Raw genomic sequence first — 26289 nt, 5'->3', positions numbered from 1 at the left:
CATTTGTCTTACATCAAATTCTAATTGCACACAAACTCTGGATGGTTATAAAAAATATTAATGTAATAGTTAGGAACTCTTTATATTGAGACAAAAACACTGATTAATCCTGAAGAACTGAGACATTAAAATTAAATTTAGATGCAAGTCCCCTAAATACAGTGATAGCAAACATCATATGCCATCATTAATAAGATAGACCCAGCTTTGAAACTGTTATTTTCCTGTCCCTCTGATATGTAACTCTCTCCAGTTACTAGGTTCCCCAATCAGTTACTGTATAGGAATATCTCATTCTGCTTAGAAACCTAATGAAGCTACACAAATTTTGTATTCTTTGCTTGCCTCAAAGACACACTTGACTTTATCATTCTGTCAAAAAAAATTCATGTAATACTTAATTTGAACAGTATCTTTCTTCACTAGTGAACTTCCCATGAAAACAACATGATGGAATGCTACTTCTTATGATGATTTCATGCCCCTTAGTCTATTTTTTAAGCACTATTCATGTTTGTCCTGTCCACGTTCATCGAGGCTGGTGACTCCGTAATGAGTACTAAATATGTATGGCTGTATCTACTTGGCTATTCATTTAACGTGTTTTCTTGCGGAAGTGCAGAAGCAATGCTGAGGCCTACTGAGGTTCTGTCAGCATGGACTTATGACTTTCTGTGTAAAAGATTGTAGAATCTGAAAAACAGAGATACATATAAAGTAGACTGCAGTACTAGTTTGAAATCCTGACAACAATGCTGTCCAAGGAGTCTCAGGCCAAACCACACAGGCCAAATCCATAAAGAAAATCTGATTGAGTTATTATTCTGTTTTTCTCATTCACACAGAAACAAGAAGCATTAAAACACCCTGAAACAAGCATGCAATATCTAAGACAGCACTCAGGCTTAAATAAAAGTTTATTTTCTTGGCTGATGGCCAAATCACATTTCCTTATTTCTGTTTCTGTTTTATTTTGAGATCAGTGAGAAAAAAGCTAGACATCTTGAAATGCTCATTGAATTACAAATATGGTTTTAATATACACCTACTGATGCCTTAGTAGTCACGTTCTGGTTTGGGCTACTGTTAGACAGTCCAAATGAATCAGTGGGAAACAGCTAGAGAATGAGGGGTGGATGTCTGATGTTAGCTCTGGATGTTTATCAAGTTCTTCTAATTTTTTTTTGAATAAAAAGGCTCCTAATTTCTTTTCCTGTGATGCAAAGCATGCATATACCCTTGCTTTTACCACACTGGATTGGATATTTTCTCTTGGAGATAAGAAGTTCTTTCAGGTAATGGTTATTGAATGTATTTGGACTAATCACATATACATGTTACAAATATTCTTCAGCTACGGTAAGAACAATAGATGTCAGATCTATATATAATCCGCCCAATATACATAGTGCCTTTTGAGCTAGATGACTTGAACAAATGGTAACATGAGAATATTTCAGATTAGCAAAATTACAAATGAGAGAGTAGAAATCTTGTGTTCTTGTGTGATGTCGTAATTCAAACATGCAATGAACTGCTCAATGTATAGTTCATCTGGTTTCTTTTTTCTTCAAATCCTTGTGCCACTCATGTAAAATGCAGCAGGGGTGGATACATAAAGAAGATTTCATTGTTTCAACTTATATCATTATGTACATAATATTGGTTAATTTGTGTGAACAAAGTTAATAACATTTCCACTAAAACTATCCAGGTTTTTTGTAGTCTGGTTGTGAAAACCCAATAGTCAGTGATGTGCGTACTTTCCCCAAAGTATATTTTATCCCTGGGGAGAAGTGAAGCAAGAAAATAGTTCTATTATCTTTCACTAGAAAGTTTCATACAAAATATTTGCTCTGTCAGCGCTTATGCGGTTGGAAAGATGTGCCTGAGAAGTAGTGTGCTCTGAAGTGGGAGCTGGGATTCTGCTCTCAGCTCTGTGACAACTTGATGTGTGGGATTAGAGTCAATCATCTACTGATTTCTGTACATCCACTTCCACAGCAGCGTGCACTTTTCATACTTTGAACATTGCTTTCAGTCTTTATAGTGCTTTTATAAAGCACTATTACTTGAATTGTCTGTTGGTACTCTCCTACTTGTATGTGTATCCGAGCAGTAAAATACCTCCTATACCTAATTTTACAGCTGCTTAGAGGTGTAATGATTCATCTTTCTACAGACAGGGGCAGAAAATATTGAAGCACTTGACTAAGGTGACAAATGAAGGCTGTGGCAGAAGAAGGACTTCTGTGTCTAAGTTGGTGATGAGACACTGTGCTGTCCTTCTAGATATTCCTGATGCTTTTAGTATATTAGTGTATTTGATTAAGTATCTGTAATCGCTAGAATGACGTTTGACTTTTCCAGGCAAGCATGGTGCAACCTTTCATTTAGCTTATGAATCTCATTGCCATCATCCAGGCTTTTATCAGTTAAAGAGCAAACTACTGGAAAATACTACATGGGGCTACTTCAAAACCATGAAAATAATTTAAGCAAGTTATACTTGCATTTAAGTTATTAATAAAGATTTGAAGACATACAATTGAATATATTTAAGTTTTATTTGAGTGTGACTAAACAGAAAGAAACAAAAACATTTATATACATATATAGCTCATTACTAACTTAACAGCCATCAGTCACTCTAATACCATACCATGGAACAGATGCCATAAATGCTGATCTATTTTATTCCTTAGCCAAATATCTGTTTTATTCCATAATCCTTCTCAGTTTTGAATTAAAGGACGTTTTTAGAGATGAAGGTGGGGGATTATAATACTTTTTAATTTTTCCAACTTGATGAAAATCAGTGAAACTGAAAGCAAACTCCCTCATACTGTTGTTAATGCTCACAGTTTTATTCTGTGAATTTGCCTGTATGAAAAATTATCTGAAGACAATATCAACTACTTTTACTTTCTGAAAAATATCCGTACTCTAAGACTCAAATTCAAAGCTGATGACTAAGATCTCCAAAGCATGGTATGGTAGTAAAAAGAAAGAAGTGCTCAAAAAGTTGGGAATTAATTTTTTTCCTCTTGAATAAAAGATACCAAGAAAGCTATTTTCAAGAGAGTAATAGTCATATTATTGTTACTGAAGAAAGTGTTCTCCTGCCAGCCACACTGTTATCTCAGTGGGGCTTTGTGCTAGAAAAATGTCATTAGCTACAACACCAGGCTCCACAAGATTTAGACATGTCATGTTTTAGAGGACAAGAATACAAAACTTGTGATATCCTCGTTGCTCAGAGGAAACAGGAGTGTCTGTTCTTAATAATATTTTACGCGTTGGAAATGCCAGAGGTGAAATGTAATTTTTCTTGGAATAAATGGTGACTCTCTGGTGTTGAATTTTCACCAAAAGGGACAAAAAGCACATATAGAACCTAAAAAAAGTGTGATAAATAAAATAAGCCAAAATTTTTGAGAACGTGAGTTTAAAAATACCTGAGAAAAACACTTGGGGAGAATGACTATTGTGGCAATAAGGTGGCAATGAATTTACCTTGACCACTGTTTATCAGAGCTGTGATGCTAATGTGACTTCTGCATGGCTGATCTGTTGTCGACAAGATCTTTTGCTTAAAGTATCTTAGTTTTACTCAACTGAATTTGCTATTGGTCTCAACTGCAAAGGAATCTCTTTTAATATTCTTTATTTTAATAGCAAGGGAGGTTCTTCCCCAGTTTTTGAGTCTACAACATTGTGATTATATTTGAATGATCAAAAGAGACAAAGTTGTTTCACCTTAGTGAATTAACCCTTTCCAGAAGAACAAAATGGCTGTAAGCCTGGCTCATTTCAGTTGAGTTTATACACTTCCATAGTCACTTAAAATAATCTTTATTTTTTCTTGCACAAAATGTGTTGCAATGATTGAACCTTGATTTAAGAAAAGACTTATGGGACAGTGAACTGTAGAAAGAAAATACTCTTTTTTTTTTTTTTTAAAAAATCAAGATCTGAAAGTGTAACATGGCAGTTTCTATTTGTTAAACACAGAAACTGATAAAATTAGATCAATTGTGGCTGTGGTTTTTAAGCACTTATTTGAGTTACTAATATTTCACCTTAAATTCCATGGTCTAATGCCTCATTTTATAATTTACAATAAGATCCAATTAAAAAATGTCCCAGTCATTCAGAGCAATAAATAGCATTAAAGAAGGAAGTACAGAAAAATAGAATAGAAATTATACATAAAAAATGTCGTCATAGCTAAAAATAAATGTTTAATCTTAGCTCTACAAAACCAAAACAATTCATCAAACTGTTGTATTTCAAAACCAGACAGGCTTCAGGACAATAATATAGTCCAGTCTTACTGAAGTGTGTCTTGACTGAAACGTAGGTAATTACAGACTGTTTCAACAGTTTGGCAGTTGTTTTTGGGAACTGACCTCCCCCGAATGACTGCAAAGTAAAGAAGAAACTCAAAGAAATTTTTCTGTAAGGAACGTGTTTATTAAAAGAATGTTAAAAATAAACAGGAAACATCAGAAGGTTTGAAAGCAGATGAGTGACTCCAACAACACCAGCATGCTGAAGGGAAAAATTTCTTAATTTTCTTTATCAAAGAAATGAATGAGATTAACACATCTTTTTAACTTTTCAATGCTGTGTTGAATTCCTACTTAAACTTAATGATGAACTTACAGATTCCAGTCATTAAGCTCTCAAATCTTCTGTTCAGGGGCATGCACTTAGAAGGGATGACTTGTGGGAACAAGATTTAAGTTGATACAAGTCTGTGTGGCAGGTGGTGATTTTGGTAAACTCACCATCTTGTCCTCCAGATGAATACTGAGCAGTAGAAACTACACAGCAGTGCCCCACTGATAAAATCTGTGAGCAGAAACTCCAGCTGCATGTCGCTGACAGTCAATCTTTCTTCTCAGACAGCTGGGTGACACTAACTTTTATGTGATTCAGCACAAAATTTGTTTTCGAACTCTCAAGCAGCTTATAAATGCTTTGCAAGGTAATGCATTTTCATTTTAGTATCCAAATCCTAAGACTACTAGATTCAGAATTGCCATCTTTGTTTGCTAAAGACTAGAGCCTGCTACTTTCAACTCTGATCAGCTCTGGATTTGATTTGGTCTCCAGCAATTACCAGGAAGGTGGTTGCTATAGCTGCCCTAATGAAAGGAGCAACCATGTTTGCTTGAAGACAATGTAAGCAAGCATAAATAAACAAATGCTTAAATATGTCATAAGTGGCATTAATAGAGTTAATGAGATATTGCTGCAACAGGGAAAATAATATTTTAACCCTTTTCAATGGCTTGATTTATATCAAACTTGCAACATCCTTCTAAGTGTTTAGCTTGAGCTGATACAACCTTTTTTGACAGATATTTAAAGCTTTATTACTTTTATAGGATTTTCTTCTTCATCATGATGTGAGTCACATTTTTGTTCTATTTGCTCATGTTACTACATTTTTCCAGTGATGGTCCGACTCCATAATTTTGCTGATTCCTGTTAGGCCAATAATGGGTGCATAGATGGAAGTTCATGACCGCAGACAGGAACATAAGAAAGTTTTAATTTCAAAAAATCCTTATAAATTTCACTGAACTTTGTCAACTGTGGTTCACTGAATTTAGTTGTAAGTGTGATTATTTTCCGACAAGTGACTGTAAAAAACGTATCACACATGATCATGTTTGTGTTTCAATGACTTCATATCAATTTTGTTCAGGATGCCGTTGGATTTTTTTTATACCACCAGACCTACCAATGAACCAGAGATTTGAAGGTCATGCTGTGTTCAGTCTCATGCAACACCAACAGAAATGGCATTTCTGGGAAATGAAATATCTCACTTACCTTCACAGCAAACCACTTCAGTGTCTGGAGCAGATGTAGGATTTTCATGAAGCACAAGTAAATCCATTCTACTGAGAAGCTAAAATGAAATCTCCCAAAACAAACTTATGCTACATCTGTGAAATAGTTTCACGATATTAAAATTATGTATTATCTTAAGGTGCTAAAGCTTGGAGAGGCTGATCCTGCTAGTTCATCATGGAACAAGCTTCCATCAATGTAACAGAATATGGGAATTTTCCTGCAGAGTGATTACTGTAACAGTACTATACTTATATTACCAGATATCTATAAGCAGACAGCATTGCTTTCCTGAATTATTCAGTACTTTTTTAATGGATCTTAATCTTTCTGGAAAATGCTGACCGGCTTTTGCTAATGGCTATGTAACACTAAATTTCTGTCTTATTACTTGGTTAGGATAGATGTATGTTTCTTTTTGGAGATATTGGGTGCTAGAAGCATTGAGCCAAGATGCGTTGATGAATAAAATTAATGGAGCATATATTAAAGCAAACCTTCTCTTTGCTAGTTGTTAAATATGCTTGTTTTTTTAAGAGAAAAAGGAAATACAACATGGTCAAGTGACATTAGTTCCAAACATTGTTATTGCTTTTCTCATCTTTTCTGAATCTGACTTAGCACTCTAAAAACTATTCTCCTTTTCTTCTCTCATTTATTTTGCAGTTAACTTTGACCACTTTCAAATATTGCGAGCAATTGGGAAAGGGAGTTTTGGAAAGGTAAGAATTTATTGTTAGCATTTAAAAATCTAACAGAGAATTCCTTTATGTATTTCTGATGTGACATGATTAGACTAAGATAAAGAAACATAGGTTTTGTAGCCTTTTGCTTCTTAAAGTATCTGATCAAAAGTATGAACTGATTCTGATTATTCATTAAATTATTTCTATTGCAATACATTCGCTGAAATTAATTGACTAAAAATGATTATAATAATTAAGTCACCTCAATGGAGTTTAACAGAGTTTAGAAAATAGTCCCCCAAACAAAAAAAAACAGAGAAGAAGAAGTAGACTATGATTTTAGACAGTCCACTAGAGTGATCATGTTTATATATCTGGGCATATTTGTGACTTTAAAATAACTGCAGTATTTTAAAGGCACTTTACATAGATTCAATACACTTGGGCTGTATAAACTGACATACGCTATAATTATGATCGTTGAGTAAATGTTTGTTCAATTCAACAGGCTCTTGCTGAAACCAAGAAGATTACTGGTTTATTTACACATAAGTAGATGACCTTTCTTTCCTGTAATAAAGACTCTAAAAAGGTTTTAAATTTTAATATGGGTAAATACAAGGCTATGTAGTCAGAGAAGACCGTATTATAAAAACATTAGAAACAATTACTTGCAGAAATACATTTGAAGGTGAAATATAACTTCAGTAACTTATCAAGCAGTAGCTATGTAGATCTTGATTTAAATGATTCTTGAGTATATGCCAGCTTGAGTATATCCCTTGATTCTTGAATGTATTCCTTGATTGCCAGTGAGATACTCCTGTAGTTACGCATTAAGTAACACACACACGTACAAACAGAATTTTGCTGGCTCTTGGCATCCCATGGAGAAAAACTACTTTCATTTTACAGAGTCCTGAAATACTTCTCACAGGATGGTCCTTCATGGCATGGTTCTTATTAGGTTCAGTAGTTCCTAAGAGAAACCCTCTTTGAGGTCAATAGGAGAACATGGTGCTAGTGCAAAATGGTATTTAAGAATGCCTTAAAAATCAGGGAATCTGGAGATACGCGATTGCTTATTATTACAATACACAGATGGAATATCAGGCCAAACTAAATAGAGGTTCAGGAGTGCAAGTCCACTACAGGATAAGCAGTTAAAGATATATGCAAATCACGCTGGCCATCAAAAAGCTCACCTGCACTCCTTTTTCTTCAAAGCTTCCCCATTCACACCTCTACTGTTCCTACCCTTTCAAAGGGGCCTTCACTCTTCCACAGCAAGCAGGAAAATAAACCAAGCCTATGTGCTTTTTGAAGGCCTTTTGGCTGATATTTGATCCACTCTTCTCCATGGCATCCAGGAAACTCATGAATGTTTCTGTGACATTTCTAGGAACGTCTAATTTTCTCACAGGCTTGTATAGCTGCAGTGTTCTTGCAAACCTGCTTTGAGATATGTATGGGTGAGAACAGAGTTTGAGAGCCCTGAGAAAACACGTTTAATGCAAGAAAGGATTCCTTCATAAGTTTCCCCTAAACTTAAATTGTTAATTTGCAGCTGTCAAATGCAACAGAAGAGTCCTTGGCACAACAGGTTTATTTTTCCCAAATGAATACAAGCTTCTGACCAATCATTTTATTTTTCCTTTCACAGACAAGGAAAGAAAGAAAAGATTTAAAAATGACCTATTATACCGTAGCCAAAAGCACAAGATGGTAAATCAGTCACCATTTCAAGTGTCTTTCTCTGTGAGTCAGTCTTGCCTTTATTGTTCATTTAGAAGCCTTGTTGCTCACAACTTTTCTTATTACTGTCCTTCTGGAAGTACCTGGCAGCAGAAAACGTCAACAAATGATGCAAGACCTCTAATCTCTATTGACTCGCTGTTTACTGTTTAATGTCTATTGTGCTGTAGCATCTTGCAGCCTGTAACACCATGTTCGGTATCACGCCTTCCATCAACTGCCTTTTTCCTTTATGGCTACTCTGTGGCCTTTTTTGTTTTCTGAGAGCAGTTGGATGTTTTAAGACATGCTCTACTTTTTTTTTTTTAGTTCATTTTATTGTTGTTGGTACAGTCGTGCTCTCTCTTTCTCTCAGTATTTTTTAAATTACCGTGGTTGCTACAGCAACCTTAGGCCTCTGCAGGATATTGCTGCAGGCAGCATCCGATAACGGCAGGGGCCCTGCGCGGCTCAGCTTGCTCTTGTGTGTAGAGCTGAAGGTGATCATAGGCATCTTACCTCTTCCATCGGGGTGAGCTGCTTCAGCAGCAACATTCTGTCCCTCACAGGTGACTTCAGAAAACGGCTCTCTGCCTTTTCCTTTGTCGTTTTCAATTCACAGTGGAAACATCTGCTCTTACAGGAATTCCCAGCCCATTTGGTATCAAATGTTTTGTATCTCAAGAGCTTGTCTTTTCTGAGAAGTGGCCACCTGTTTTCTGCTGCTGCCTTGGCACATGGTGTTTCTTAAGGACATGTTAAGTGCAGGTGCAGTCTTGTAGTACTGTAGCATCTTCCCCAGAAATGGTGAAGATCACTGCAGTTGTGAGGAGTGTAGGAAATGGGTGTGGAGAGAAAAGAAACAAGGAGCATGCTCTTGTTTCCAGAAACAACCAGGCCTGTTTCTCTCTGCTTGGAAATGTGTCCTTTCAGAACTCAGCTTGCACCCTGGCGAGGGACAGATGAAGAAATTGAGCTCTGAGCCTGTTTTGGACTGTTGCAGCCATAGGTGTGGAAGTCAGCAGTTCTTTTGTTCAAGCTAAGTGACATGCAAGCTGTGTCAGACTGGTCTGTGACCACTGGCTGAATACTTGTCTCCCCTCCAGGGCGTATCCGTCAGTACAGACAGACACTGGTACAGACCTGTGAGCTGCTGCAAGGGTGACTGTGGTACTCAAGCGAGGCTGTGGCACTCCTCTAAAAGCAACCTAGCTGGCTTCAGTGACCATGCTTTGCTAGGCAGGTGGAGGTAGCTCTTTCCTTATGCTTTAGAGTCCTTATAAATAACAGGGAATATTTAAGTTTTTTTTTCTTTTCTTTTTCCGGAAGACCTTTAGGCCTGTTATGCTCGGCATGTTCCAGCTATTAGTATTTCCAAATACTTTTGAAGCGAACCGGGTCAGAATTTTTTCCCAAACAGGTTTTCTTCATATACTAAACATTTGCCTTCTAAGTTAGTTCAGAAGCAGACCACTTAAAATATTCAAACAAAAAATCTAAGTCTAAGTACCTATTTCTTTATCCTATGTGATACCTTAGAAGTGCTGTCTCATGTTTAATTGGTCTGTTTTTTCCATTTTCATTACATGTAGAACCATCATTCTTATCAAACAAAATGTTGAAAAAAATTAGATATTTGAAGATCATCCAGTAAGTACAAAACTAACTAGGACTGAAATGCAAGAATCGTCATTGTTCTTTACTGAAACAGTAACATATAATTGCAGGTTTACTGCTGTAAAATAATTTGTATTCGGGTGCAACAACTGGTTTTTAGGGATATTACAGCAACAATTTTCTTCAAGTTCTCTCTTCATAGGAGCAGATATATTGAACCATCTGACCTTCTTAAATTAAATTCAAATTATTATTTCAATGTACAAACTCTTTGTCTTATTTTTCTCAGATGCCGAGATGCAGGACTTAATTCTGATTATTTTGTCTCTATAAAACAGTGATTTCCTCTGCTGAAGTAATTGAAATTATGCTGGTGTAAAACAGATGGGAGCCTAGAATCATGTTTGTACTGATCGAGGGTAATTTATTTAATAATATGCAAAGTATTTCAGAAAAAAATATGCTGCTATCCTAAAAGCAACATAACGCACAACTGCAGAATATTAATACAGTTTGACAGTATAAACACCTATTTTTTTAGCTTGAGTTAATATGAAAGCAGTTGCTTGGTCCCTGCTCCAGCTGTCATGGTTTGCTCAGGGGAATCTGGGAATGAATTCCTCTATTTCAAGGAAATGCCCCGGCAGTGTAAAGCCAAACTTATGACATCCGTTCTCCATCCTCTTTGTGTAAATCATTCCAACTCTGCTTGTAGGATGAAACTAAAAGTGTTAATTTTTCAGAGTATATGAGTAAGAACACATGAGGCAGCAGTATTTCAGGCACATGCTTCATAGCAGATTTGTCAATTCCCTCTGAGTGTGAATCATACAGCTGATTTCTTGTAGTCTCCTACATCTAGCTGAGTGCTTTCTGCCCATGCAGGGCCACAGCCCCTCGTCTGGTCTTGGATTACTCATAGCAGCCATAGTTGCCCCGTCTGATCTACTGACCTGACATACTCTATGCATAAGACTATGATTCAGGAGGAAGATTGAGGTGTGCACTCCAGCTGCCAGCTCTCCATTATCAGGGACCTTATACAGAGGAGCTTCCTCTGACTGCAGTTTTTTCATATCTCCTTTTCTATTGCCTCTCATGAAAAAATATCATGAGGTAGTCTGAGAAATCTGAATACTCACGTACTAAACTCACACCAAAATGGCTTTATTGAGACCAAATGCTCCGGCTCCCTGCTGTTCTCTCCCGACCAAGCACATGGCAGCGAGAGCTGTTTTGAAGCCAGCAGGTAGAAGTGCCAGATAGGTTTTCCACTACTGTTTAGCACAGTTATAGCAATGCCAGCTGTTTTTCACAATAACGCCAATGTGGATGCAGCTTGAACGTCTTGATTTTTAGTTGGAAGTAGCTTTAATATATTCATCAAGATCCTATTGGTTTTGAAACCACATTAAAAGATGTGCACAGGTACACATTACTAGAAAACGTTTACTCATTCTGTTTTGAAGTTACTGTAAAATGAGAAATCTGTGTTTTGCCCCATGTCAAACTGTTCATCTATCCCTATATTTTGCATTGGGAAGTGCTTCTCTGAAACTACCTATGGCTGCTTAGCCAACACAAGATTATGCAGCTTTCTGTAGTGAATTATTAGCAAATTCTGCCCCAGTTTTGTTCAGCATAACTCTCTCATTTCCCTCACCTAGCTCTGCAATTGCCCATAGGGCACTTTGTCACCCATAGCTGTCTCAATGACTGTAACACCTATTAATCTGCAGATCAAATTCAATCTGTAGGTGTTCTATTTTTTGCATGTGAAATCAGAGGAAATCTTAGAAGATAGCTTAGAAGTGGACCCAAGCATGTTACTCCTGAAAACATGAAGTTCAGCCTTGCAGTCATGATCTATAGTTTTTTTAGTCCTGGTTCAGAGGGAAAGTGGCTTCAAGTCACACTCTCTTCAAATTTCTTTTTGCCTGATAGTTTTGAAACCAATTAATTGTTCCCTTCTCCCAGATATAAAAAAGATACAATGCTGTGATAACAGCTAAGACACTTAGAAAAACCTTCTTTAGAAAGGAAATATTTTTAAAGAGATTTTTAAAAGTGAGCACCACATAACTCCAAAGAAAATGAATGGGGATTCAAATCGTCTGCCTTTAAACATGTACAGCATAGATGCCTGCACTCAAGCTAGTCATTTACAATCTCTTTAGAGGCATTCCTCTAGAGATGGACCTGCTTAGACCTTTATTTCATGTGGAGAAGGAGGTGCCTGTCCCACCCTGCTGACTATGAAGCTGGATAGCCTTTGAGTTTGTGATGTCTATATTTGGTTTGAAGCATCACCTACAGAGACTGCTAAAGCAGTGATAACAATTTGAGCAGGGGACTGTCTGGGCTTTGGTAAATAAAATTCACAGTAAAATTGGAAGAGGATGCTTTAGTAATGTGAGCGTGACAGGCTTCCATACTGATATGTGTAAATAAGGCAATTGCGCACAGACTTCCACAATAACGAGTCATCACAGAATTTGTTTGTTGAAGTGCCAGAGCACCTGTTTGTTCCTATTTTAAAGTGACTTCTTTGGAAAGAATTTAAACCATAAATAACACCAACAAAACCCAATTTAAACATTTCCTATTAAGACTGCACATATGAGGAGAGCTTGAGAGCTTTTACTTTATTTCCTGCAGTAGTGGCAAAGTTTCAGCCCATTGATGCCCTGCTCCAAAGAACTGACAGCCAGCAGGTAGAAATGCAAGGGAGGATCTCTGCGGCTATTCAGCACTGTCACAGCAATGTCAGTTTTTCAGAATAATGTCAATATGGATACAGCTTGGATTTCCTGATTTTATAAGGAAATAGCTTTAGTATACTTGCTAAGATCCTATTGATTTTGAAACCATATTAAAAGATGCACATAGGTACACATTACTAGAAAATGTTTACTCTCATTCTATTTTAAAGCTGTGTGGTAGAGAAAATTCTACTAGCAATATGAAGTCTGTTTCAGCTGTGCTCAATACCGTTGTCTTGTAGGTAGGATAACTGAGTGCCTTCTGGAGTCATGGAAGTGTTTTAAAACCTGTTTACATTACATATTTAGGGACTGTACATGATCCCAGTTTGCCCCACTGGTCAAGCCTGTAACTCTCAGCTGCTCCATTCTCTCAGCAGTCTCACCAGTCAACCATTAAATAGAGAGGCTTTTCTTGTAGTAGAACAGGAATCTTCTGCAAACACCTCAGTCTTGGTGAAGTTTCATATGAAAATCATACCACAAATTCATGTAAATGAATGACTTTCTGAACTTAGGTTCTGAGCCAAAATCCATAAATGTTGTACTTCATAATGTGATTCACTAAATTGAAGTGTCCACATAATCTCAGACAAGTTGTCAGGAATTGCCCCTGCAAATTCTGCTTATACTTATGAAGAACCTGTGGAAATTTGAACATTTCTGATGGAAATTCTTCATTTCCATCCCTTCATTTCAGTTAAATCCCACCTGTTGTCTCTTCTTCCCCCAACCCCAGTTCCCCATTGGTCCATAGCCTGGGTTCTTTTCATGTAAGTGTGAATCTTTAGCTATCTTGAGGACATCAGCAACTTTCAGACTTTTCCATGACAGCCCAAGGAGGAAAACGAAACAAAACTTTGTTACTTCTCATTATGCAACATTAATAGGCTCAAGACAAAACACTACCATCTATGTTTCACTTAATTAGAAGACTATCATCTCTTGATATTAGGAAAGACAATTAGAAACTGTGCTTAATTACACCTTGTTTTGGTAGTTTAAAAGTACTCTATTAACTCCTCTCTTTGGAATAAGTTCAAGCTCAAGGACACACTGCATGGAAACAGACTTTCAGAGAAATAAATGTGGTTTGGTTTCACTGGCCCAGTTTCTCTTGGAGGGACTGGAAAATGGTAGGGTAATTAAAATATGCCAATGGTACTCTCCCGGGGCCTTTCTTCTGCAATTAAGAAATAAGTGACTACACAGTAGGTCTCTTAAGGGTCCTTGCCCCAGCACTGGTGGTTCATGACCAGGTTCAGAATCCAGATGTCACCTTGTTAAAGGCAGAGGTTTCAGCTGTGGGTAGTTGTCTTAGTTTCTCCAGACCATTTCTGAATTTTGAAAACACAAGTTAGTTAAAATACAAGTTAGATCCAAAGGATTTATTTTTGGTGGGCAACAGGTTGTAATTTGATCTCTAAGACCTAATTTTATGTGTGTATACTGTATATGTATATGAGTATGCTATGTATTTATACTATAATTTTACATATATATACTATGGGAATATGTGTGTGTGTATATACATAAATATACATAGAAGATAATAGTTCCCACACCAAGTGAATCCAGAATACCCTTGAATTTAGCCTTTACAGAGTTGTGATATCTAAAGCAGATGCTTCCAATATGTAATCTGTATATGTCCTGATAATTAAAAATTTGAATTGGAGCCTATGGTTGTATCAGTAATATAAATGTTATACCAAAACAATATTTTCAACTTGGCTGTGAAGACACACTAGGAATGTAGCTTTAAAAAGTTCCAATCAATCAACAGGAAAAGCCCTTCAGAGCAAGTCTATTGAAGGTCAAATTTCACTTCATGTGTGTAGGTAGGGCTGTTATGAAGATGATAGTTATACCAGCTTTGGGGATGAGACACAGAACAGTCTTATATTTCTGTGCTGTCAGAAATCATATTTAAAATGATGATTCTTAGATGAGGTACTGGTGACACCCTCCAGCTTCATTCACAAGATTCACAACTACCATGACAACAAACAGTCTAGGCTGTACATGGGAGTTCATTGACTAAGATTTTCTTCCTGCATTAACAATGTTATAACAATTAACAAAACTAAGTTGAAGCCAAGAATTTACTGCCGGAGGCTAAATCATTCTAATGGTCTCTTGTGACTTCAAAAATATTATGATGAATGTCTATGAAAATTCTTTTTCTTTTCAATAATAATTAAAGGAGCATATTTCTTAGATGAAATATCGAGGCTTGTGAATGTAGGCTGTGTTTATGATGAAGTAACTGAGATGTGTGTATTGACTTGTGGGAGTGAAGACAATGGTTGTACATTTTCCTAGGCAGGAGGCAGTAATTTTAATGACTAGTGAAAAAGCCTGCAATTCAAGCAAGTAGAATGTATTCCTCATAGCTTTACCATCTGAAAGTTATGCTGCTTTTCTTGGTCCCTATTTCTTCTTATGCAGATATGCGGTGTTCTTTGGTTAATTTATTAATTACAATCTATTACAAATAATCTTGAATAGCTGTAGAGTGGAGTTTCTGAAGTTGTTCCTAAGTTGTTGTATCTGGATTATTAAAAACTCATAACAGGCTTCTTTTTTCAAAGTCACAACTGAGTTTCCATTCTGTAGATGTCAAACTTTATCTTTTACTTTGCTGTCAATTAGGTGTGCATTGTACAGAAGAGAGACACCAAGAAAATGTATGCCATGAAATATATGAATAAACAAAAGTGCATTGAGAGAGATGAAGTTCGAAATGTTTTTCGAGAGCTACAGATAATGCAAGGCTTGGAGCATCCCTTCCTAGTCAATTTATGGTAAGCAAACCTTTAAAATTCTATCGAGGATCTCTTGCTTTCTCCTTATTGCTGAATCAGTATGGAAGGCTGGAAAGCTGAAAACTATGAAAAAAATTTGGTGACCTCTTTTTTAAAGTTATTTATGTTTTGCAGAGGGTTTTATTGTTCATAAATATTTTAAAGATGCCCTTTTCGATTGCAGCACATTCATCTTTTCATTATTGGTTTTGTTTCTCTCCAGATTGTTACTGCAGTGTGTGAAATGTATTGTTCTATCCAGCTTCATCATTCCTTTTTGAAAATATCTGGACTAAACATCTGTTATAAGGCTGCAGAATATCAAATCCAACTATTCGATTTAATTTTTTTTAATTGATTCTGAGAAAATTAAAACCTCGATTACTCTTAAAAAAGGGCTGATGGATCAACAGAAAATCACTCAGAATTTCTCTTATGTTCTTTATTGTACCACTGAATGCCTTGGTCACATATGAATGTGAGAAAGTGTTGGTCAAGTAATGACTAGCTTCAACTACACTACCGACTTAAGATATTTGCTGGTTTTTATGTAATGATAGTATTAATTGGATGCAGACTTTTCCTCCTTTATCTAAAAATACCCATGTAGTTAAAAAAAAGGGGATATAAACCATTTTTATAGGGAAATTATTCAGTTGGTGAATATCTTGATTGTCTACAGATGGTCACAGTGCAAGCAGACTTTCTCTTTCATGAGTTTTAGCTGTCTTACTAGAGGTCAACACCTAATGTACAGTCTTTTGCCTATCCTTTAGCTCACTCTTGGATTGTGACTGTGATACAAAACTTTCCCACTATATTTTCCAAGCTTCTAGCAACCTGTACACTAGGGATTTCATCACCCAAGTTGTGCTTTCTCTGTGTTTAAGAACTTTTGGATTTTTCTTTCATGCATTTGCCTAATCTCTTTTGAACTCACACAAACATTTGTTCTTTATCAAGAGGTGACAAAGATATCCAATGTGTAACTAGGCAGTATGCAGAAACCATCTTAGTTTAGTATGGTCTACAAGATACCTCAGTAAACATAATAGTGCTGAAGAACTAAAGTCAAATATTTATTGTGAAATAAAAAGTATGCTTGATTCCAATTACTGAATTATAATCAGCGAATAAATATTCTTTCTATTTCCTTTTTTTTTGTTGCAAAGATTAAACCTAGAAGAAGCAATACTTTAAAATATATCTGGTGTGATGATGATTTTTTATTGTAAATAATTGATTTGTTCTTCTTGTGCTTCTGAGATACTGTCACAAGATCTTAAGACTAACATGTTATGGTATATTTGTGTATGAAAAATGTGGAAAATGAAAGAGAAATATAGTACTCTAGAATTAACAAAACATTTCAGGTGAAAATGATGTTATCCAAGAGGTATAAGTGCAGTAACAACGTTCCTTATGCAACATATCTAGCAAGGCTTATATTTGACCACTCTGTCTAGGATGCTTATTAGGGAGAATAAGATTTTTTTTTGAAGGGAAGGCACAAAGGAGGCCTGCCCACCCATCAGTTCATTAAATAAATGGCAGGTCACCTCCCATGGGTGTGGTCTGGAATCTATCACTTGCATTAAATCTTGTGACCTATCTCAGCAGCCAAGTCCCAACACCCTGTCACCAAGGTTAGTTTTCAGGTTTACACTGTGAAAGAGAACACGGAATAATCTCAAGACTTATATCCAGATCCAAAATCTGTGCCCACATTCAGAGACAGTCCTTAACTACATTAGGTGATAATTTATATTAGATGATTAGCAAGAATCCATGAGATGTCCTCTTATGAGTCAATTCCTGGCATACTACTGGAAGGAAATAATTGAAGCTGCATTTCTTCTAGTAATTGCAGCTAATTTTGTGTTTCATTTTCCTGAGTTAGATTTTTTCCTATTCACTTTATTAATTGCACTGTAAGCGTACAAATGGGCTATAATAGGAGCTACTCTTACCTTGTTTCACAAATTGGAATATTAATTTAGCATGTAATATTTATGTCATAGTGTATGGGCAATAACACAGCTGTGGATACCCCAACTGTTGACTTTCTTTTGACCTGGCTGTTTCTAACTAGTCTGCTTTCTAGGCTCCATCATGCTCTCTAAGGGTACATATCAGTTTCCAGAAATCTTGCCTAAAATAATGGTTTGATGGCTAAAACTCAGTAATCCCTCCAACCCGCTAAATTTAGTTGGCATCTGCCTACTTAGCTGGAGTACTCAGCTTTGATTTCCTAAGGATATTCAGAAGTAATTACTCTGAGAAGGTAAGTTCCAATCTGCCATCTAGAGCTCTGCTACAGTCTCCCCATCAGTAGACAGGCACTGACACTGTTCACCTAGCTGAAAAATCACTAATCCTCCTACAGAAACTCAGAAGATCAGTTGTAGGTGCGACCCATTTCCAAAATGGTTTAATTGTGGTGTATGAGCATTTTACATTGCATTGTCATTGGATAAAAATTGAAAACAGACTTTGGATTAGGAACTGTAGTAAAATGTGTTTGCATGAAAGACTTCGTAGGTGTGTGTTTAAACAGACGTGTAGTCTGTAAAGGATTAGGAATCTGGCTGCCCATGGTAAGGGGAGCCTAGAACTTCCCCTAGTCTGCTGCTTTCCAGGAAAGTCAACTACTTGTTACTACATAAAACATAATGATGCTGCCAATAGCTTTGTTGAAATAAATTCATCTATCTTATTAGTCCCTTGTGATCTCAGCAAAAAATAATTAGGTAGCTGGGCCAGTTAGGATGACACTTCAAAATTCTTCAGAAAAACCTACATTTCTCTGTTGACTTGAAAGGGAAATTAGGTACTGATTTTGGCTGCACTGTTCCTTCCACTTGATTCCTCCCTGCCGTAATCCTCAGTCAAATGAAGCAAGATTTAAGCTTAGGTAGGCAGCCTCAATCTGATCTACTGTTCTTTTGTCTGGAAGGGTTATGCATGATGAAAAACTAAGGAATTTTATTACCAAAATACTCACTTTTTTTTTACAAAGTATCATTTTCTGTAAGAAGAACTTCATTGTTATCAGAATTTATTTGTTTGCTTATCAGAATTTATTTGTTTGCTTTTGGATGAATTAAAATAAAATCTTATGTCTCTTAGTTCAAAATGTCAAATCTCAAATCCATATTGAATAACATACTTCGAAGAAATTTCACTCGTGACAACATATTAATGACTTTGTGGGACTACCCCTGACCAGAACTGCTGATTTTGAAATGTTAATGGTCTTGACCTTCAAGATAGATAATAAAATTAATATACTAGAAAATCTCCAAACTATTCCTTGAACCAGAAGCAATACTAACCAAACACATTAGTCTTTGAAGAATTACATCATCAAAAAAAGAGTTGGCAACCCAAGAAACATATATGGAGACTGGAAAGCCCTTCATATGATATCTGCAAAAAAAAGTACTGAGATATAGGTAAGCTGTCATTAGTTAAATTCTTGTGGAGAGAAAGAGAAGAAGAAAGAAAGTAAAACTTTTATAGTGGATAATTCTGCTGGCATCTATCAGTAACCCCAGCATACGCAAACATACAGTACAGCTGATATAAAACAAGGGTAGCATTTCAACTCCAAGAGATCTATATTAAAAACTCTTTTTGAGGCTCCTGTATCTTCTCCAAGCTTTATTAAATTTATCTTAATTGTCTCAACATATAAATCATATTATTTGAAGTATGAACTGTCTTTCATAACATCTGACATGGAAAAGAATGATTCTTCTGTAAATGCTCATAATAGCTTGGGAAATAACGGTGTTTTTCAGGAAAGGCTTGCGGCTGATTTACAGCCTTCATTTTAGAAATTAAATCGAATAAAATTATGCTAGTCTTATAGCCAGTTTTATCACTGTTAGAGGCATTTCTGATAATAGAGTTTCCTTCTTAAAATTAAAAGCAGTGCATTTTTTTTAATCAGACCTTTTGTATACGTCAAGAATAGATGAATGAACTGTAGAAATGTCAGCTCCTAACACGGTCTCACTTTGGGACTGCAGTGTGCTCTTCTAAGATCCAGAATTTATCCATATTTATCTTTCCCCAAATATCTGGGTATCCCCTGGGTGAGATGAGTAGCATTCCTGAAAGGATCCATATTTTAAATATCTTTCTCACAACAGACGCTAGGACTGACTCAAGAGCAAGGCTACTCCCTGTCTGTCAGTTAAATGACTTGTCTTCAAACATGGGTACATCTGCTGCTCTGAAAATAATGGAGTTTACTACAAAGATGAAGTGTTTTTTGAAAAAAAATTATATATCAGAATGGTTTCTCTACTGATGTGGAAGAGAAAAATCTGAAAAATCTTTGGGACCATTCTACAGAACCTTTGGAGCATTGGAGTAATCTTATTTTTAATAGCCTCACTTAAAGCTGTTATATCCTTCTTAAATTGCAGGAACAATTTCAAAGGCAGCAAAAGGAAGAAGGATGAAGATTTACTTTTGTCATCTTATAGGTCATTTTCCTAGTATAGACAGAACAATATACTTGATATATTTAGCAACCCATAAAGAAGTGTTAGATGCATTCCCAGAGAGGCTCTATATTTTGATGTATTTTTCTTTCTACTCATTAGTCTTAAAAAAAACTATGTATTTCATAAGACAGATCTGCAAAAGTACATTACTGCTACCAACTAGAGTAAGATTAAATTTCAAATCCAGTGAAAACTGGGACAAGTGAAAATCACACATTGTAGCAAAAATATTCATGCATTTCTGAATTCACCTAATACTCCAATATGTCTTCAAAGGAAAGCAGAGGCAAAAAAGAGAAAAAGGAATGCTGGAGAGTGGATATTATTTGTTCAATCACAAATGTTAGATGGATTGTAAAATGCACACATGCATAACTGGAAATTATCATTTCCCTGTGAAGGTGCCCTTTCTAGAATAGGCTAGGAGAAATATCACCTTGGGCTGCCCCGTATTGTGGCTTTGCTCCTCAGATTGGCAGAAAATTGTACATAAGTTTAGGGAAGCAAGAACACCTAGGCAAGTGCTTTACTGCTGGGTGGAGTTGAAAATAATCAATCAAGGAACATCAATTACCTATCAGAAACCCCAAGCACCAAGAGGAGGTGGTTTAGGTCAGTCTTAGGTGAGTTTGATTGGTGGCTGCGGTGTTGTCACTGTGTAACTTTCCTTGATATAGTAGACCTAATCTGGAGTGAAAATATTTTGTAGGGGATGGAAAATTTCTTTTCTTATATCTAATATGACCAGCTTCCTGAGCTTCATGAGACTCTCTGCCAAAAGCTGTGAGTCCATGATCTAACAGAAAGATGATTATTTTGGAAGGAAGCTGGGGGCTTGGAGTGCTACCTGTTGAGACACAGGCTGGCTGTTTGCAACTAGCTTGACTGCCTTTTCAGCAGTAGGGAGTCCTGCTGAAAACGTTTTGTGGATGATTTTTTACAAGAGTTTGATTTAGCTATTTAGTATTTATTGAGGTAGATCACAAAATTAAAATACGTAATTTCTAGTAACACTTGATCATCAGTTGGTTTCAAAGTGATTCAAAGTGACTCAACAAGATTTGTTATAGTCAAGCAGTGACTTAATTACAGATTCAAGAATGGTAAGGTTCACATTATGTTTACTACAAATTTAAATCAAATCACACACAGAGATATATACCCACACACAGAGACATATTTGGATATTGAAAAATAGAAGTATACCTACGCCGAAAATTTCCCTCCTCTTGAAATTAATGAAATGCTCACTTTTGATGTGTCAGCATTCTCATCATGGGATTGTTGAGTCATGAAGAGCCTGGCCTCGCCCTTATCCTTGTCTGCATTAGAAGACGACCCTGAGAAATATTCCAGTTCAGGAGGAGGTTCTGGGTACAGCCCACTACTTGGAGACTTGGAGAGCAAAAAGAGTCTCACTCAGGGTTGCTGTTTACTGGGTTGCAGATAATTGAATTTGGCCAGTATTTTTCCATTTTGGCCATGACTTGAATGACGTAATTCTGGTATTTTCCATGTCCAGAACTTTCCAGATCATGTAGTTCTGGTATCGTCCCATTCAGGCTACAATCCAGGTAGCAGGCATACCAGGCTGTCAGGAGGTGACTGGTCATCAGTTCCTTTGCCAGACCATGGGGATCCTTTCTCAGTCACAGGAGTCTCAGATAGGTTAATGGAGTACCTTAACATTCCAAATCACTGCATTTTTACAAAAGGCAAGGACACAGTGCGAATTCTTTCTTTCAGCATACCTGACTTACCCTGGTTCAGCAAGTGACCTAAGGCAGAGTAGAAGCGTCACAAAAGGAAAGTTAGGCTGTAATGATGTCTATCTTATAGTATGTTGTGGATCCTCAAAAGAATGGAACACCAGAGTCTAACAAAGTTTTGATTTTTCTAGCGAGCAATGAAGGTGCTCAATGCTCTTAGTTCTCTTTAGCTAACCAGCTGCTCTAAGCCTGGCTTATGGGAAGAAAGGCCCTCTTTGGCTACATCTGTGCTAGTAATTTAACTCTAGGTATTCTTCCTGAATTCTCAAGCTCAGTCTTCCATACTGCAAAATACTTTTAGACCCACTCCTAGCCTAGCTGTGGGCTGCGATATGAGCACTATACCAGAGAAGACCCAGGCACAGCCCAATTGCTCCCAGTAAGCAGCTTGCATGCCAACACCCTGGTTTTTGAGGCTGACAGTTTGATAGTTCAGACACAGACTTTTCTGTGCCATTTGTCTCAGTGCTGGAGAACAGACAGTGATGTATTTATCAATACAATATATATTTCTTCTTTTGTGAATTTAGCCGAGGTCATGAACCCCAGGCCATGAGATTCTGGGCCGTTCTAGATATCTGATGGACTCTAAGATTCGAAGTGGAAGGTCCTGCACCTGGGTCAGGTTAACCCTCAGTATCATTAAAGGCTGGGGATGAAGAGATTGAGAGCATCCCTGAGGAGAAAGACATGGGAGTACTGGTGGATCAGAAACTGAACATGAGCCGGCAATGTGCACTTGAGGCCCAGAAGGCCAACTGTATCCTGGGCTGCATCAAAAGAATCATGGCCAGCAGGAAGAGGGGGTTGATTCTGCCCCTCTGCTGCTCTGGTGGGACCCCACCTGGAATACCGTGTCTCTGAAGACCTTAGCACAGGAAAGACATGGACCTGTTGGAAGATGTCCAGAGGAGGCCCACTAAGATGATCAGAGGCCTGGAACTCCTCCCCTATGAAGAGAGGCTGAAAGAGTTGGGTTTGTTTGGCTTGGAGAAGAGAAGACCCTGAGGTGACCTTATTGCGACCTTTCAGTACTTAAAAGGGGCTTATAAGAAAGATGGGGCTAAAACTTTTAGTAGGGCCTGTAGCAAAAGGACAAAGAGTAATGGTTTTAAACTAGAAGAGGAGAAGTTTAGACTAGATGGTAGGAAGACTTTGTTTTTCACTGAGGGTGGTGAAACATTGGAACAGGTTGCCCAGAGAGATGGTAGATGCCCAATCCCTGGCAACATTCAAGGTCAGGCTGGATGGGGCTTTGAGCAACCTGATTGAATTGAAGACCTCCCTGCTCACTTCTAGGAGATTGGACTAGATGACCTTCATGGTCTCTTCCAATCCAAACCATTCCATGATTCTTTTCCAGGCAGGAAGAGATTGTAAATCAATGGAGAAAGATATACTTAATGTTTGTTGCACAGAGCTTGGAAGGGGTGAACTCTTTACTGTAGAGGGAGCAAAGGGTGAGTACTTTTCTCCAACAGCTAGATCAATTCATCATCGCATTAATGTAAAACTGAAATAGGTAAAGATAAAGAAGTTTTATATCTAAGATTGAAAGAACATGTGTTCTCCAAAGCCTTAGAAGAGATAATAATGGAGGAAAAAGGGCAGAAAAAGGTGATGAGGCAGCAGGAAGGGTAGGATAATTGGAAGAAGAGAAGATAGGAAAGATTTTTCTCGATTTGTAAACATTCAGGATATTATTTTTAGCTGTGGAAATTACAACTGTCACTTGGTAACCTCTGTATGCTTATGCTAAATGAGCGTTAGCTGTAACGTCTTCACTGACGAGTGCAGTATTCAACAATTATTTATTCTTGTGCTTAATTTCATAGTCTAAGATACTAATAGCCAGTATTGGAGCACTGTCTTAAGTTTGTCTATACTGAATTTTGCTCTGGTGACTAATTGTTTCCTGTGAGAAATTACTTTCACCTTGAAATGTATATCTTTAGACTTGACTTATACAGTTCTCACAAAAGCAGGAATTGGTCTTCGGCATAGTTTATATTTTGATTTTTTTTGCATTAAAAAATACTGCAGTAGGTATTTCATCTCATGTATACCTCATTGCGTCCTGGGACCTTTCTTAGGAGCCTGTCTTCTGAATCATTCTTACCGAGACAGAAATGTTATTGGCTGACCTATAATGAGATTTTCTCACACAAAGCTTCCACTGTAAGAAGAATTTTGTTATGAACACCAATATGTATCAAACTGCTGGGAAAAAATAGTCCCTTTTGTTTTAAGAATGTTCAGTTTCAGTAAAACTTTTCTTATGAATTCCCCATTATTACCTCATTCTGCCTTCACAGGGGAATAGCTGCAAGCAGACCTGTATGAGCTTGGGATTAGCCTTGTCCATGTCTCAGATCTGTGGTGTAGATAGTAACAATAATACTCTGCATATTTTTGGCGGGGATGAGGATTGCTCCTTTTTGGCCAGAAGAAAAGGTCAGGTGCTGTGGCAGGCATATTCTCAGGACAGCTTGCAGGAGAGCAGGATTTCAGTGCTCTTAGCCTCATGAGTTAGGAAAGAAAGCCCTTAGACATTGCTTCAGAGTCTTCAATTGCCAATTTAGGCAAAGAGTGCTTTTTCTTTTCTTTTTTTTTTTTCCTTTTTTTTTCTCTTTTTTCCTTTTTTATTCATTCTCTGCTTTAAAGGTTATGAATGCCAACCATGATAACTAAAGTGCGTAATTAGACTGATAAGCAAGGTCCTATAGGCAAAGTAGTTCCCATAATCAGTGGCAGAGTAATGAGTTCATCACGCAAATCTACTGGTTTTGGGCAGGCACAACTGATTCTTACTTACACTATTGAAACCAGAACTGCAATTAGCCTAAAAGCTCTATTAATGGTAGACTGTAAGATGCAGCTCAGAACTGCATTAACAAAGCCCCGCAACTGTGGGACAGTCATCAGACTGCAAAACTGTCTTGGATATACTTGTGAAATCGTCCACAGACATCCAGAGTGAATGTAAATTAGGTTATAATTACAGTATAAAAATAAGTGTTTAACACTTTCACTGCAAAACTTTGATACTGAACAGATCCTACAAATCTATACTTAGTCCAAAAATGTTAAAGTTATTCTTGGAGACTGTTTGTGGTATAATATGGCTTGGAAATAATTTAAAACGTATTTGAGGTTTTAGCAATGATAGTTTTACTCCAAAATGGAGATGAAACACATAGGTCAATTCCTTTTAATTTACAACAGATTGATGTAAAATTTAGGCCACCACTACTTGAAAACAAAAACTATCCCACCATGGAACAAGCACGGGCTATCAAAATACTGATAGCTGAACTAATGTCTTTGTGCTTCAGGTAATATGTTAGCTCTTCAAGTCAGATCTTTCCTTTTTGCTTCTGCTAGAATGCTGAGACTATTTTTCATGTTGCCAAATATGAGAAGTTGGGGAGTTTTGAGGCCAAATATTCAAAAGGACAGAAGAGAAACCGAAAGTGTATCTATCTAGATATTAAAGATGTAAATATATAAATTATAATAAAAAATCCTAAGTGTAAGGCAATTTAAATTTTCCATTGTAAGGATTATAGCAAATAAAGTGGATTTAAAATGGCAGATAGTGGGACTGAACAAAAGCAGAAAGTTCTGTAGTGCATTATTGTCTCAATATTGCCTGCTTAGGGCACCCTTTGCCTTGGTTCATTAAAAATTATCACAGCTTTTACTATTTTAAGTTGTCTACTGATTTTTATGAAGTAAATGTGCAATTAAATCCATTTTATTGAACTAAAATGATGTTTATTGTACTTGTAAAGTGCAGTAAGGAGCTGATATTAAGACTTTAGAAAATGATTAATGGTATCCTTTATCTAAATTAAGGACAGTTTTGCAGTGTAAAGTTCTCATAAGAAGAGGCTTAAGTCCCATGTTTCATAACTAGATGCCACATAAAAGAAAATTTAAAGTTTCCTTTCTATTTACATACTTCCTACAAACTATGTTCTGGAAGAGGAAAGGTCAGAGGCTATGAAGATGACCATTTAACTTCCTCTGCAAACAGTTGTGGCCAGGAGGAAAATGGCTTCTGCCTGTCAAATTCTCTCTAACTACCTAAACTAGAATATATCCAGGATGGAGAGGGTAAATTCTTTCTTGCAAAAAGCCGGGGTGGCATTGAGTCTTGATGGTAACCAATAAGCAAAAAGAAACTAATAGAAGTAACCCTTCGTGACTATAGCTTTCACTTACCAACAGATGGGGTGGGAGAAGGATGAGAGAAAATAATAATGATAACAGTAATGATAATGAGCCTGGTGAGAGATGTGAACTGTGAGATGAAAGGAGAAGGCATTATTTTAATTTAGTGGGTACAAAATCTAACCTAATCAGAAAATGTAACCAATCTTGGTGCATAAGTCAGACTCTTCAAGGTCTGAACTTTCTTTACTGATATTGAAAACAAAGACAGTGGAAGAGGAAGTCAGGTTTTATTTCTCAAGTTTTTCCAAAGAAGAGGAGAGACAAGCTCTGCACACACTATTCTTTCTGTG

The 26289-nt window shown here is 36.9% G+C and overlaps 1 protein-coding gene across 5 annotated transcripts in view; it reads left to right on the top strand.

Annotated features, from left to right (window-relative positions):
• Positions 1–26289, top strand: part of STK32B (serine/threonine kinase 32B) — a 168380-nt gene that overhangs the window by 19386 nt on the left and 122705 nt on the right. For 4 of the 5 annotated variants that reach the window (XM_054066350.1, XM_054066349.1, XM_054066348.1 and 1 more), the window contains exons 2-3: positions 6535–6590; positions 15323–15474. In XM_054066350.1, the coding sequence (XP_053922325.1) occupies positions 6535–6590; positions 15323–15474 (208 nt within the window). The remainder of the gene's footprint in view (positions 1–6534; positions 6591–15322; positions 15475–26289) is intronic. The other variant, XM_054066352.1, reaches the window with a different exon arrangement.

The sequence above is a fragment of the Cuculus canorus genome, chromosome 4 (assembly GCF_017976375.1).
Source record: "Cuculus canorus isolate bCucCan1 chromosome 4, bCucCan1.pri, whole genome shotgun sequence".
NCBI classification, from domain to species: Eukaryota; Metazoa; Chordata; class Aves; order Cuculiformes; family Cuculidae; genus Cuculus; species Cuculus canorus.
Note: the sequence above shows the minus strand (reverse complement) of the source record. Positions and strands in the feature narration are given on the sequence as shown.